This window comes from Mustela erminea, chromosome 4, assembly GCF_009829155.1.
Source record: "Mustela erminea isolate mMusErm1 chromosome 4, mMusErm1.Pri, whole genome shotgun sequence".
In the NCBI taxonomy this organism is placed as follows: Eukaryota; Metazoa; Chordata; class Mammalia; order Carnivora; family Mustelidae; genus Mustela; species Mustela erminea.
In genome coordinates, this window is record NC_045617.1 from 10,177,038 (window position 1) to 10,193,577 (window position 16,540).

General features: G+C 45.2%; 1 protein-coding gene across 8 annotated transcripts in view; it reads right to left on the minus strand.

Moving 5' to 3' along the window:
- Window positions 1-16,540, minus strand: part of ARID1B (AT-rich interaction domain 1B) — a 440,654-nt gene that overhangs the window by 55,612 nt on the left and 368,502 nt on the right. For all 8 annotated transcript variants that reach the window (XM_032338637.1, XM_032338633.1, XM_032338636.1 and 5 more), the window contains one exon: window positions 3,263-3,590. In XM_032338637.1, the coding sequence (XP_032194528.1) occupies window positions 3,263-3,590 (328 nt within the window). The remainder of the gene's footprint in view (window positions 1-3,262; window positions 3,591-16,540) is intronic.

The following is a 16,540-nucleotide window of genomic DNA, read 5'->3' on the forward strand; positions in this document are numbered from 1 at the left end:
CAGATCCTATGGATTAGCAGCTGATGATGAATGCCTCCCTCTCCCCTCTGTGATTTTCCTACTGACTCATGGACTGACCTTGAAGGTACCACAAGAGAGGAGAAAAAGAGGAAAAGACAAAGTCCCAAAAGAATTATGTTTACCTAATTCTACATTTATTATTTCGCTTTTAGGATTATGTTTACAAAATTCTGTATTTGTTGGCCCACATTTAGGACCATGTTTACAGGATTTAGAACTCTCGACTGCAAAATTATCATTTGCTCTTGCTGTCTAAATAAATGTATCCTGAATATAAAACTATTGGAGGGCTGTCTGTGTTACATATTCACAACAAGTCATGAAAGCACAGTTGTATACGTTTAATCTTTAAACAAAGCCAGCGGACTGTTCCCTGTTTTATCTTCAGCAAAAATGTGGCGTGTTTCTACTGCAGCTACTGAAGAGAATTCAATCTCTGTGGGATAATCTTATCGTTACGATATGGAAAACAATATCAAGAATAATATTTTCACTAAATAAATCCGCTCAATAATAATACACCATAGGAGCATTTACTAACCTAAAATGGTGGACAGCTGCTCTTATAAAGCTTTGTAGTAAGGAAAGAAAGATACTTTTTGTTGCTGTATGTAATTCCTGTGTTGAAACTGACAAACAATATGGCAACACTATGTTTAGAAAGCAAATTCTGGGTTGGAGGATTGGTTGCATTTTTCTGGTGACTTTATATTCTAAAACTCCTGGGAGAAGTAACAGAAATCTTTGGCACAGATATCTGCTCAGTGATGATATAATGAAACCCCTCATAAGTCCTATTAATAACCTGAGTCATGTCTCCTGCAGCGAGTCTCCTGTCAAATAAGGTTGCTGTGCTCGGAATTTGGGGATGTGTGTGGGAGCAGGTCACCGTAGTGGCGGGAATGGACAGTAACACAGTTGTGATAACCAGTGCTGTACGACACAAGTTCCCAGACAAACACGAGGACGACAGTGGGGGAAATCACGCCAGGGGAGGTGACTTCATTACTCTGATGGAGCTCAGAGTGTGCATTTCCCTCTCAGGCACGAAGGAGAGAAGCAGCCATGCCCAAAGCCATGCAGAGACGGGATCCGGGGACGGCATGCAGGGCTCCACCACACTACCACGGAACCGTCCAGAAGAGTGAAAAACGAAACAGAACAAAACGAACAAAAACCCCGAAACAAACGAAAAGAAACAAAAAGACGACCCCCTCTGGGATGGATTTCCTTTGAGGTCTTTCGCTTTCTTGTTTGGGGTGTTCCTTTCGCAGCCAGATGGCACGGTCATTAACGGTTTAAAAAAAAAAAAAATGCCCAGGTCCCGCAGCAAGTCAGGGTATGTGGCTACCTACCCGTACTGGTCAGGCTGGTGCATCATGGGAGCCTGAGAGTTGCCATAGTTGGGGTGCTGGGAAGAAAACATGGGGCGTTCCCCCAGCCCCAGACTGGCTGGGATAAGCAGGCGACCTAATGTATGGTGGCCTAAAGCAGAACAGAAGAACAAACTTTCTTTGGATTGTTCTGTAGACAAGTCTGAATCCCCCCTGCGCTTTAGGTTCTCTCCACGCGTGGGTGTGAGCGCTACAGAATGTGGCCTTGGCCTCTGTCCCATGCAGCTGCCTGCCAGGGGGACCGGAGATGGTTCCTCGAAAAAAGGGCGGGGAGGAGGGCAGGGTGAAGGAGAGAGATGGGGAAGACTGTCAGAGCTGGTCCCCATGCTCACATCAGCGCACCCCTGACTCCGGGACAAGCCAAAACGCACAGTCCTCAGAGCGCCCCGAGGGCTGCAGCGGATGGCCCAGGAAGGCAAGGCTCTGGGGTGGCTAGCCGCTCAGAGGCAGACGTGACAAGGCAGGGATGTGTTGCTCTGCACGAATCGGTAGAAAATGCCACATCGGCTGATTCTGGAAGGGAACAGCGCAAGACTCTTACGCAGAACAGCTAGTTATGCCCTGTCCCTCTGGGGTCTTCCTCCCAGGCCACCAGCCGCGGCCTCTGGTGCCATCCGGCACTTTTCACCTGAGAGGAGCTGGTGCAACCATGAACAATTCGGTTCAACCGATCTCAGAACTTCAGCTGGACCAGGAGAACCACTGTTCGTGGACGGGTTTATTAAAACACTCCCTAAGGCCTGTGTGGGTTCCATTTTGTATAGACAGGGGTGGGGTTCAGGAGATTTTAAGGAACTATAATATGGATGAGAGAGAGAAAAAGAATGACTCACTTTCATTTTGATTCCTCAAGGGAAATTTATCATTATTTGGAGCAAACGTGAGACTAAAGGGGTCCCTAACATCCCCCGAATAGCAGCTTCAGAGGAAAAGTAACAAAGGGACACATTTAAACACACACACACACACACACACACACACACATTTTTCTTTCCCTTTGACAAAAATCTGATGCTTCTATCTTTTCTTCTGAAGACACCCTATCTTCATACATAGCTTTCAATGTGCTTTGATTTAAAACGTATTTTAGCATTTGTTCAACATAATGTAAAACATACCTATAAATGCTTCTCTTAAAACTATTCACTTCTGTGTCATAAATTTTTCATTAAGTATGTTATTTTTATGCAGGTTAAATAACTTCAACAATTTTAAAAATCAAGATTAAAAACAAGTAAGTAACTGAGGCTAAAACCTTGCTCTGTCAACTTAAAACTTTGTGAAATATTATCTTTGCTTTACTGGCCACATTTTGGTTTGGACAGATAGAGAGGTAGGCCTAGAAAAATAAAATCTACCATGAGAGTATGAAATCCATAATCTCACACAGAAACATTTAGACAAACACACACAATACGAGTATGTGCACAAAGTTCCTATTTTATAAAGACTGTTATGGTGGGTTTAAAAAAAAGAAAGGAAGGTGATTCTTTTTCAGTAGTTTAGATTTTAGAAGCCTACATTTTCAGCTTTAGACCTTTCCTGCTTAAACCTTGCTCCTCTGACGGGACACCCAGCTATGCCGCTGCCCTGGGGCGCGCGTTGCGAGGTCTAGTCACGGTCATTCTGAACGAGCTCCCACAGTGGATTCGGCCACCACTCAGGTTCCTCCCTCCGTGTCTCACAGATCGTGGTCTGCCACTGACTTCTCTGTACTTTAAGGGACAACGTGTGTGAACACCAAAGGGACGGCCAAGCCGAGCGACACCACACTCCCCACCCCGGGTGACGCGGGCGTGGGGCCCGCTCGCAGGTGCGCACATAGACCACCTGCCCCGACGGCATACCTGCTCTGGGCCGAGTTTGCAGCGGCCTGCATCACTGCGGCGGCTGCCTCCTGTGCCTTACGGTTCACGGTTGGCATTGGCGGCCCCATTCCTGGCCCTCCCTGCTGAGACATGCCGGGAGAACTGGGGGTCATGCTGCTCATATTTCCAGGAAATGGTCTGTTCTGCATCCCAGCTGATGGCATTCGTCCCAGGGGCATAGCACCACATGGCTGGCTTGGCCCTTGTCCATGCATCTGGTTGTTGGCATTGATGCCCATGCCGGGCCCCGGGCCGCTGTAGCTTGCACTGGGCACCCCGCTATACGTTGGGGGTCTGGAGTAGTTACCTAAACAAAAAGCAAACACAAATTAAAGCCTTTTACTCAGTATCTGGACTGGTGAGAACATTCGCTGGAAATGCTTCTTGTCCAACAATGTGGTCAACACAGAACGGCAGTCATTATCCTTATTAACCCTTCCCCTTTGGCACGGATGAGGCTGGCTGTGTCAACACGTGCTCGCTTGGCCCATTCCAAAGGCAAAGAGCCACACAGGACTGCTGCGAGATGGAGGGGACATGCAGACTAATCATCCAGACCATCCAGAAACAGGCAGGGGACGCTGGTAGTGAGTGTTGCCTCAGTCCACCCAACGCTCACATGCTTACCTTTTAAGCAAAGTCATGATTTCAACCCTAGTCCTTGGGAACACACCACTGAGACTGCAACCACGTCACCACTGTGCTCGACAGTCCTGATCCGGGGCTCTCAGAAAGACAACACGTGAGACAAACGTGTGGTCAAAATTATCCTCCAAAACCCCACAGGAGGGGCGCCTGAGTGGCTCAGTGGGTTAAGCCTCTGCCTTCGGCTCAGGTCATGATCTCAGGGTCCTGGGATCGAGTCCCACATTGGGGACTCAGCGGGGAGCCTGCTTCCCCCATCCCCCTGCCTGCCTCTGCCTACTTGTGATCTCTGTCAAATAAATAAATACAATCTTAAAAAAAAATAAAATAAAAAAAATAAAACCCCACAGGGGATGTCGTGTGGGGGCTCAACAGCAGTCTGGCCAAACAATCTGCTTTTCTCTGATGCTGGGAGCACGTCTGGTTTGTTTGTGTTTGTTTTTTTTACCTGAGCACCAGATGAAGCAGCTAGTTTGTGCTTAGTGCCTGTCTTAGGAAATATAGCTTCAAGCACTACCCAGACGTGGGCGCAGTGAAATGGGGACACCGCGGGGAGCAGGCAGAGCCTGAGGAGGACGTGAGGGACCACAAGTGCACCCCCAGCCGCCGTTCACAGTGGGGGACACACTGAGGAGAATGGCGGCTTTAAGGGTCCCAACTATTTCAGTAGTTCTGTCTTCTCTCTCCTTCCACACCTTTTATTTTGACCGAGTGTACATAGATTAAAATCAAATAAATTAAAGGCATATGTAACGTCATTCCAATAATAATAATTGAAGATAGTAACTGCCAAACCACACCACGTACGACACGCGGGGCTAAATGCTTTGCTTCGATGATTACATTCATTTCTCCAATAACCACATGAAATACATATAAATGACGACGATTCCATCTACAAATGGAGAAAATCAACAGCTAGTAGGTTAGGAGTCAAGCTCAAGCCAAAGGATTATGGGACCCATGTAATTAACCAATAAAACATGCTGCCTTCCCACAAATGATTACTGAAATAAAATGAATGTAAAAAGCATTTGTAGAATACAGATCAGTGTTTCCCAATCAATCCTTACTGCTTTCTGGAAGAATCTCCTTGTCAAAATAATGTAACTGTTCTAGGGGATATAAAGTTAAATACAATGCAATTCCTGCACTCAAAAAGCTCAGAGTGTGTGTCTGTGTGTGTGTGTGTGTGTGTGTGTGTGTAGAGTAGAGTAGCAGGGATAAGACAAGAAAGTGTAGAAAAGCAAAAAAGAAAAAGTGCAAGAATAAGTGTGCTTGGGGGTGGGGCAGGGATCAGCGCAGTAGGGGAGTTCGGGAATGTTTCTTTGCTGGGCGGGGACCTCGGGAACCTGTAGGTGGGCAGGCCCTGGGACCTGGGGGAGCTGGTGCCGAGTGACGGCTCCGCACAGACGGTCTCCCAGATCTTAACTTGTTCTCCCCGTTCTAGGTTTCATCCTCTTCCCCATAAACCAAAGATAATCCCCTCTACTACTGTCTACTTGAGTTCTTGCTAGGGTTAAAGGACATTATGTATGGGAAGTACTGCAAACGAGCACGTGAAAATGGGAGGGAGTAGGTATCTGGGTGGCGAGTCAGGCAGAGGAGAGGACAGCACACTTTACAGCCAGCCAGACCGCAGACATCAGGCGGTCTGATGAGCTCTGTGTGGCTCTGTGTGGCTGTGTGCCGGGCACCCTGGGGTCAGAGGGCACGTTCAGGAGGGCCTTGTGTTCCAAGCCTCCAAGTGTACGGTTTATCCTGAAGATAAAGAGGAGTATCTCCAGGTTTTTCAGCAGAAATTGGATTTGATGAGTAACAATAATAAAAGCAAACACTTAATATTTACTGTGTGCTAAGCTCAATTCCAAATTCTGTGTGAACTCATTTAATCCTCGTTTCAAGCCTAAGAGGCCTCTGTTATTACAATCCTAATTGTGGAGATGAGAGACCTGAGGCACAAGATGTTAAGGAGCCCGTCTCAAGGTCATGGGCCTGCTAAGCAGAGAAGGTACGGTTCGCACGCAGGTAAAATCTGTGTGTGTGGTTCAGAGTCCGAGCACATGACACTACTGGGTGGCCTCTCAAACGCTTAAGGAAAAACTATACTTATGTGACACATCATCGCAACCATAAAACGAGGTTTCCTTAATCCACACGTGTGAAACTGAATCACCTATAAACCTACAAGAGATCTGCGGCCTTTTCAATAGGGCCTGGGTACATCATGTGAGCTTTCTCGTTCGGTGTCCGTGGAGTGTGTTATTTATTGCAGATGGCGAGAAGGTCACCATTCACAGGGACCATGGGCTGACGCGCTTGCTGTAAAGGTCTGGATGGTACATATTTTAGCTATATGGGCCAGATGGTCTCCATACACAAATGAGAGTGCCTGTGTCCCAATAAAACTTTATTTACAAACACAGGTGGTGGGCCAACATTGGTCATAATGTGCTGGCCCCTGCTACAGACCAATCTCAGGACAAACCAATATAGTGCTCCGCCAGCACAGAAGGGGACTTGTTACAACCAGCAACTTCTTCAACTCTGAATGTCCTCTGGAAGGCGAAGAAAAGCCTAAAGGGGAATGACAACAGAGTGATGCCCCAGTAGTTCAGGAACTGGAAATGGGAGGAAAACAAGAGAGACTAGAAGGAACAGGAGAGGTGTGAACAGCTACCATTCAGGTCCTCATGAGTCAGTCTTTAATGGCCAGCTCCTTGAATTTACGCTGCCTTTTCCTAAGAAAATACTCTGCCTTTGCGGAAATAATCGAACAGACACTGTTTCCATGTAAAATGTAAAACATTCACTGTTGATCAATTTCAAAGTTCTTTATAAAAAGTTCTTCAGTTGTTTTGGAATCTCCCACCCCACAGGACCACACATAAGGTCCCCGTCTGTCTTCCTGTCACACCATTGTGGTAGAAAGGGCACCTTATGCTTCCCCGGCTTGTGAGGGACACGGCGCGGTGGGTAGGCTGCTGGCCTGCCTTTTCCTACGCCTTCTTGGAGCACAGGCCTCCGAAAGCTTCTCTGTGGGCAGAGTTAAGACTTGTCTCTATCCTCACTGACCTCACACGCCCTCGCTTCCAGACAGTCTGATAGCATCAGGGAACACAGTGCTCTTTTTTGGCTCTTGCTTTTATTAAAAATAAATAAACTCATTCACAGTTCGAATGCAAATGAAATTAATTCACATATTTATTCGATTACTAGCTCCCGCCCTTCCCCAGCACTTGGTAAGTGACTCATTTGGTAAGAAACCGGATTCAGTGAAAACATATGTACCCTTTGCTTTCGAAGGAAATGAAATAACACTTGAATCTTGTTTTAGAAAACAAGCGTTTGGACATGGTTCTGGCAGACGGGGCCCACAATGCAGTTTTGTTAGAGAAGAAAGTTCCTGATTTTGTTGAACTCTGCTTACGGCTAGAACAGAGAAACCCTGTCAGCCTGGGCTCTTGCACTTCGGTATAACTGGCAGTCAGGGGCTGTATTTTAAGGAACACAAAGGAAAGAAATGACTGAGATGTTCGGTTACCCTGGACCCTACTTCTTCCTTCTCATTCATGGTGCGTGCTAAGAGGAAGGGCTGCGTTTCAATGGCTTTGCTCCATTCTGCAGCTGGTCTGCGGACAGCAGGTGGGCGGGGTCCGTGTGAGCACACAACCCAGGCACACACTCACACACGCACGCAAGCACTTGTGCGTAGAAAGGCCCATTGAGTGCTGTGCTCCCAATCTCATTCTCCTCAATCAGTTGGGTTGATTCCATGAATTGGCACTCAAAAGCACACGTCAAGGGAATCCGTTCTAATTACAGAGGCCTCTGTTTGGGAGAAGAAGTACAAAGTCCCCTTTTCTTCTCCTTGAAACGCTAAAGACTTTCCTCATTAAACTCACATGCCTGGATAAAAATGCTTTCTAAAGGCTTTAAATGGCTTAAGAGGCAGCAACGGATGAAGTGCAGGCTCTAGAATTTGGGTCTGAATAGCGGCATGACCTTGGATAAGTTACTTAACCTGTCTGACCATCGGTTTTGCCATCTGTAAAAGTAAGCACGATCATGCGGACCTGGCACCAAGGGACTAGCAGAGTGCTGAGCACAGAGGCCCCGCATACACAAGAGTGGCCACCATCATCATCAACGATCACAATACTGTCAGCATCGTGGATAACGGATGATCTTTCCCCATAATCTTTTTTAAAAATGTGTGGAAGGAGTGAAAAGTGATTAATGCCCCCCCCTTGCCTTCTCGATAACATATCTTTCTCCCCCAAATAAACAAAAACCAAACATGTAAGCCAAGCAAAATATGAGAGGAAAAGCCAGGAATGAGAAGTGCAATCTTATTTCCATGTTTCTCTAATAGATTAGTAATTTGTTGGCACCAGTGCCGACAGAAAACAGATGGATCCAGCGTTAAGCACAATGAAGGCAGCAGATGCTGGGCCAGCCCACCTCAGCTGGACGGGTCTTGCAGCCAAGTCCGAGAGCCCACAGTTTTCAAGTGGGTTCATCTTGGCACACCAATTTCGGGAAATCGGTCACCAGATAAATTCATATTTCAACCCACCAGGAGGTGTAGTCAAGCACTAGCTGGAGCGGGACTCTGTTCCAGTCACATTATTATTTTAGCAGGACCACAAAAAATTCTGTACCTGACTCTGGAATATTTAATTTGCAAGTTACAGTGTATACTCCAAGCCTCCTGCCTGTATTGAACTATTAAGTGTTTCCACTCACATAAGAAGTTTTGCTTCTCAGTGTCATCATTTGACAAAAACTGGAGAATCACTTCTACACGCAAGGCTCCCTATCATTCCCCCCATGCTGTGGAGGGTAAAACGGTGCCCAAATCACAGACCAGACACTTTGCCCGGAGCAGGAAAAAAATAAAACGGACTAATTAGCTATGTACTATGATAAATGTAATTGTGGATTAGTGCTAAAAAGGCACTGACCTTGTTGTTCAGTTAATCATGTTTGGCACTTCTTATAGCTGTCTACTACATCACGATTTTAGGTCAAGTTTATAGAGATAGAATTTACATACAGTAACAATCCTATAGGTCCTATAACCACCAGAACATGGGATAGTTCTACCATGACAGAAAAATTGCCCGTTTGTGGTCAGTCTCATGACCACCCATGGGAAACACTGATCTGATTTCTCTTCCTACAGCTTTGCCTTCTCCCCAATACCGTCATACACAATCATGTCGCATGTAGTCTTTTGTGTCTGGCTGCTTTCCCTTAGCATCACGCTTTTGAAATCCATCCACATTACTGCACACGTCAGCGGCTTCTTCCCTTTGGTTGCCGAGTAGCTTTCAATTCTGTGGACATTTAAGTTGTTCCCCGTTTTTGGCAATTACAAGCAAAGCTGCTAACATTTGCACACAGGTTTTTGCGTAGACATAGGTTTCATTTCTCTTGGCAGGACCCGAGGAATGAGAGTGCCAGGTTGTAGGGTAAGTGTGTTTGACTTTGTAAATCTACCAAAAAATGTATGAGTTAAAAAAAAAAAAATGTATGCGTTCTAACTGCTCTACATCCTTGATATTGTTAATTAAAAAAAAAAAAAAAAAGAGCCATTCCAGGAGGTATGGAGTGGGTATTACTGTGACTTTAATTTTCATTTCCCCAATGAAGAATGAGCATTTTTCACATGTTTATTTGCTGGTTACCATATTTCAGTAAGATACTTTCTGTGTTAAAAGAAAAAAAAAAGTTGTATTTCAAAAACCTTCTTCTAACTCCAGCTTTCTACACAGGCCGATAACACAATATAGCTCTTTTATTAGATACTACTTTGGAGGGAAAATGATCCCTCCAAAGGAATCATTGTGGTCTTCGTAGACCACAAATGCAGGTTCAAAATGAAAGATAACTTACCTTCAGTCACATTAAATCCTGCTATTGGTGGGAATGGAGAGAGTTTGTTTTTGGAATTGGTATTTATGGCACCACATCTTCCCTAGATCAACATGCATTTTAAGAAGTCTTCACAGTGTAAGAGAAATAGCCATATTGCCCAAAGCTTGGAATAGAGGGGGAAAGGCTAACTGCCTTACAGTATGGCTTCAGCGACTCACTTCTGGTAACTCTTTCCATATGTTACCTAAACGAACCGCTTTAAAAATTTAATTACACGAGGGGCACCTGGGTGGCTCAGTGGGTTAAGCCGCTGCCTTCGGCTCAGGTCATGATCTCAGGGTCCTGGGATCGAGTCCCACATCGGGCTCTCTGCTCAGCAGGGAGCCTGCTTCCTCCTCTCTCTCTCTCTGCCTGCCTCTATGCCTACTTGTGATCTCTGTCTGTCAAATAAATAAATAAAATCTTTAAAAAAAATAAAAAAATAAAAATAATTTAATTACACGATAATGCAAGCTCAGTGCAGAGAATATACATGCACAGAAAGAAATAGACAAACATGATCCTTCGTTTCACCTCCCAAAGATAAATCTTAAGCATTGAGTCATCAACCCCAACCCTGTGAAGCATCAAGGTAGGGTGGGAAAAGCACCAGCACCTCTGGAACTCTCCATCTTCATCTCTTTCAGAAAGAGCTCTGAAGAGAGGGCCTCCTCCATGCTCACTGTATGCTAACGGCTAGGGACTCGGCAGCAAATGAAGGCAAAGAGCTGCCATTCTGGTGGCATGAGACAGGCAAAGAAGTCAAGTCTAGACCATGTCATGTGGTGCCAGTAAGTGCCCTCAAGAAACACGAAGGGAGATTTCTACAGAGTGGCGAGGGGAGGCGTCCCACCAAGGTGACCGAGGACAGCTGCCCCAGGGAAGGGAGCTGTGTGCGTGTTCACGGCTCCCCAGGAAGAAGTGCGTCTTCAGAGAAACAACTGTCACAGAGCCCGACATCAGACAGGCCCAGGGGACATATGGGCACGGTCAGATGCCAGCCAGCATCGGACTCCAGGGCGGGGAATGGGGAAGAGAGCACAGGCCCTCAAGGAGCAGGGGTATAATGGTCTGCTATGTGGGACCTTCAGAAAGCCACTTGTCACTCCCGAGTTCAGTTCCCTCATCTGCAAAAAGGGTATACTATAAAATTATCCGTCTCATGTTGCTGTGGGGGAAAAAAATTAGTAACTGCAACTATTGTTGGGCCCTGACAGTCAATAAATAGCACCTTTCAAGGAATAGAGAGGAACTGTTACGGTATCAGTGACTTTTTATCAGTGAAATGATCTTTTCCTATCTTGCACATATGTCGAATTTTACTTTCATCATACACAAATTTTCGAATTTATTTCTCAGACTGAGTAGAAGTAGCACAAACATTAAAAAATGTAAAAACGTATTATCTCAAGTCAATAGCAAAATTTAGTATAAAACAGTAAAATCTCTATGGTAAGAAACAAAAACATCTCAGAGTCACCGTGGTCACCCGTTGCTGGAGCTCCTGTCCTCCCTGGGCTCCAGAGTGGCCATGCCCTGGGTGTGCCTGCGTGTGGACAGCGCCGCCCGGAGGGAGAGCTCTGACCTGCTTCCCCTGAGGGCTGAGGGACCCTCACCCTTTTGTGGCTTGTCATTCAGTAAGGCTGTTTCTTTCCAAACATTTGAAAAAATGGCCAAGCTATGAGCCCTAGCAAAAGGCACCTTGCTGAGATGTCAAGAAAAGCTGAATGTCCACATCTTGTATTCCTACAGTCTGTCCAGCTTGTTGTGACCAAGAACTTCCGTGGAGGAACAGCCCACGGGATGACGTCCCGAGGATGTGCTTCCTCAGCCAGGGGGTGAATGGCAGCACTCTTGAGCGCTGCTGGTTTTAATTAGCAAGGAAAAAGAGTTTTGCACTGGTCAAAATTAAAGCTGCTTTATGGTGTTTTTTCTTCCTTTTTTAAATTTTAAGTTGCTTTGTGGTTTAAATTTTTTTCACTCCTTCCTAAATCCCTGGGTTTTGATAAAATTGTGATGGTTATTGGTCTGTTAAGAAAAATTCATGCTTAAATCTTACAACGTGGAAACTAAATCTGAGCATAAAAAGAAGACTGCAAGGTAATACTGCTTATTTATAGCAATATTAAGGCTAGATGCCGATTTTCTGCAATTAGTGACAAATATGCAAAAAATATTTATTGTCATTTTGAGAGACACTGTTCTAGAGAACACAATACAAGGCGGTCTTTGTTCTTAAGAAATATAAAGGCTGGGGCACCTGGGTGGCTCAGTGGGTTGGGTCTCTGCCTTCGGCTCAGGTCATGGTCTCAGGGTCCTGGGGATGAGCCCCCCGTTGGGCTCTCTGCTCAGCGGGGAGCCTGCTTCCCCCTCTCTCTTCCTGCCTGTCTACTTTTGATCTTTGTGTGTCAAATAGATAAATAAAATCTTTTTTAAAAAAAAGAGAAAGAAATATAAAGGCTATAAAGGTGAATTTGTTTCAGCTCTTTCCCCCAAATGCATTAATAATTAACATGTCAATTCTATAACTCCTTTCTATTTATTAAAGCAAGTCTCAATCACCCTACTTGCAAACCCTTTATAGGGATAGTTACTATATGTACTTGCTTGAAGGTAGAAAGCACTATTTCATAAAATATACCGCAATTAAACATTTTCACACATTTAGATTAGATTCACTCCACTCGCATATTTAATAATTCAGAATTTACAGTATTAATGTACATTTCTAAAAATTTCCTTAACTTCATAGAAACTTTTTTCTTCATCTCTAGTACCTTTGATGTATTTCTAAGCCTGTATTCCCAAAACGTTCCTTGTTCCTCAAAGGCAAGTAGCTTGTGTCTCCCCAGTGGCTCACTGAATGAACTGGCCAGGAGGGGTTATGTCAGAAGCATGGGACTATGTGAGCAGTCTCCGAGGTCTCCTTTGGTTTGAACCATGGTTCTCACACTTACTAGCTGTGGGACTGTGGGTCAATTACGTAACCTACTCACCTGCTCATTTGCAAAATGGGGATAACGTGACAGCTTCCCATTAATTAAGAAAATGGGCAAGTCAGCCTGAATTTGAATCCCGGCATGACCACTGTGTGTCCTGGTGAAGCTGTTTGCCTACTATATGCGTCAGTTTCTTCATCTGCCATGTGCCACAGTAACAGTATGTAGCACAGAGCCTGTCGTGGGCATTAAATGAGTTAGTCCATGTAAAACGCTCCAGGGGTGCCTGGGTGGCTCAGTCAGTTGAATGTCTGACTCTTGATTTCAGCTCAGGTCATGATCTTAGGTTGAGAGGTCAAGCCCCATGTTGGGCTTCGTGTTCAGGGTAGTTGGCTTGGGATTCTCCCTCTGCTCCTCCCCCTGCTCCCTCCTTCTCTCTCTCTCTCTCAAATAAGTAAATAAATAAAATCTATAACAAAACAAAACGAAATGCCTCAAACAGGACCCAGGACACAGTAATAAATGTTGACTGTTAATACTAAAAACAATTTTGGAGAAGCCATTCCTGACAATAAAAAGGTTGAAAAAAAGACTGTAAGATATCTTCCTCTGAGACCTCTTAAAAACAAAATGAACCCAGAAGAAAGTCATCTAGCTCGGTACAGAAACGGAAGATGGGACTAATGGGCTCTGTGGGTCACACACAAGTGACTCTTTTCAGAGACCTTAACACATGTAACACAGAATTGTAAGCTGAATGTTTTACTACTAATTTGAATAATTAATTAAGAGGAGAAAGAAAAAGATACTTCATTTGTGTCATGTTTAAAAGAATCAACAAAGAGAAATTCAAAAGTAAGGCCATTTGTGGAACTGAACAGTATGTTACAAGCATTTGTTTCCTGTGATTTAGTGTTTACTGGAGGAGAAGACAAGGAGGAAAGGCGGACAACTCTGAGTTGAACACAGAGTACGGGACGCTGATTTTCAGCACCCAGCGCTGGAAGCCGTCAAGGACGCCAGGAGGACTCGCACGTCGCAGCGGCTGTGAGCGAGAGGTCACTGGGGGGAAGGAGAGACGGCAGATGGGACAGAAATGCAGGCACTCAAGTTCTCCAAGGGAAAAAGTGTTGAGTATGTAAATTATCCTTATTCTAAGTGGTTTCGAGTATCAACCTATACTCAGTGTTTCTGCCTTAAAAGAAATCCCTTCCTGACTATAAGACCAAAATGTTACGAGTGGATCCAGCTGGTTGCGTTCATATAAAAGGCTGTGGAGTTGGAAGCAAGATTTAGACCGCAGGACACCTGAACTGGAAGCAAATTCCAAAGTAACATGATCGAATTTTCTCATTTTCTAGAGGAAAAGTAATTCCCGAAGAATAAGTACTTTTCCAAGGACATACAGCAGTTTGGATGAGAACCCTCACAGGTTCAGTGCTCTTAAATTATGAATCCTAATGTTCAATTTTTCCGGAAAACTGAGGGTTTTATTTGGAGAAGAAATCCATTCTATAGAAATGGCCTTTCCTGCTATTAACTCCGGGAGCGTAAGCGCTTTCTTAACTGTTCACAAAAGACTCATCAGATAGTCAAGGTTCTATCTTCCCTTATTCTGAGAACAGCAGAGGATGAGGTTGCGAGAGTGAATTATTTAAGAGAAGACAGACCAATTTTGAAGATTACACAAAGCCCTTGTGAGTTTTAGCGGTTAAGTCCCAGACCTTTAGCCACTCCCAGTTCTGAGAACAACAGGCTCTGACCTTGTCTCCAGTTACATTCTGAGCTCAAGTCCCCATTTTCTGTGTGTATCACAATGTACAAACTGCTTTTCTAACTTTCACCAAAGTTTTCTCCTTTTTGCGAGGGTCCAAGGAACCCAGTTTTGAAGACACCCCCCGCCGGATGGGTCCCTGGGCAGAGAGGTGGCCTTACACCTGAGTGCCTCACTGACGTGCCTCAGCGCAGGGACAAACGTCTCTCCATGTCACAGCCTCCTGGGGCTGCCAGGGACCAGGCGGACTACTGTCAGGTGGGACCTGAATTCTGAGGGTTTCCTGAAATTGGTATCACGGGAAGCCACTGATGACATGGTGGAAAGGGAATCAAGCAAAACACCAAGTTTACCTCCACTCCACATACGGACAAAGGGGGGAAGGGCCAAGCACTAAGTCTTGTTTTGGGGGTTCTAGCAGAGTTGCTCCTCACAGAAAGAGTTGGGATGTAAGTAATGAAGCAACTCGAGGCAAGGAAACTACGTGATGTGGGAATATGGAAGATGCTGGAGATCTTTCAGAAAGAAATCTTCAAGAACAACACAGACACATCGGTCACTCCGTTTTCAAACCGTGAAGCACCACAAATAGAAAGAAAGGCTTTCCTGAGGAACACTGGGGGAGAAGCCAAGAAGGTGGGCAAGGCCTTCTCAGGGGAGCATCTCGCCTTGTGTGGCGCTGGCTCCGTGGCTGGAGACGCTCAACGGACCCTGACACTTGAGACCCTCGACAGAGCTCAGTGGCTCGCTACGCGCGCGCGCGCGCGCAAAAATACACACACACACACAGGTCTTCAAAAGAGAAGAAGACTGTATTTAACAGGAAGAGACCTGATTTGGCTGTTGGTTTACTACAATTTCCTAGTGGGCATTCATCAACTTCACTTGGAATATTCCTGATATTTTTGAGGAAACTGGGAATCCTGCCAGATTATCTCATGCTCTCTAAATTATCCATTAATGTCTAATTTAAATAAACAAAACATAAAGAAGGTGCGAAATTCAAATGCCTTACTGCCAAAAGTGTCTTAGAAAAAAATATATCAGGTTAAAAACCTTGATAAGAGGAGCCTACATGTACATGACAAAACATACATCAACTTCCAGGAAGGCAGAATGTAAACAGTGCATTTTGGGAATGGTTCCATTATTTTTCGACTCTTGCCTTAGCTTCCTTTTTTTAGTCATTATCTTAAAGATTTTATTTTTAAGTCATCGCTACAACCAACCTGGGGCTTGAACTCACAGCCCCAAAGTCAAGAGTTGCATGTTCCACGAGGCCAGCCAGGTGCCCCATTATCTTCCTTTGTTGAAAGACTGTCCATGTCAGGCTTGGCTCTGTCTTCGCAGAGTAAGACTGGTACTGACTGAGAAAATGAGAGCCGCTCTTTCCCGGACACAGAACTCTGGAGACAGACCGGGAGTGGATGTCACGAGACAGCACCCTTTGGAGTGTGGGGCGCACTGTTCCAGAGGCAGTTACGGAGAGAGGGGACACTATCAGAATTCAACATAATGAAATCCAAGTGTTAAGACAGAAACATTTCAAGGACAAGGTCTGTGTCTATTTCTCAACAAGCATTTCGAACTACACCACAGAAATGGACTTACTCCTCTCTATGTTAAACGGCAGTACCCGGGGCGCCTGGGTGGCTCAGTGGGTTAAGCCTCTGCCTTCAGCTCAGGTCATGATCTCAGGGTCCTGGGATAGAGTCCCATATCGGGCTCTGCTCAGCGTGGAGCCTGCTTTTCCCTCTCTGCCTACCTGTAATCTCTGTCTATCAAATAAATAAAATCTTAAAAAAAAAAAAACAAAAACAAAAATCCGGCAGTCCCCACGGTGTCTGATGCGTGAATGCCTAATGATCACTCGCTATAATTACTCTCCCCGTCACTGTGGGCAACAAGGGCGGTGGGTTTGTGTTAACTGCACAGATCTGCCGGGTAACAAATAATGGGATCTGGAAAGGTGTCTGT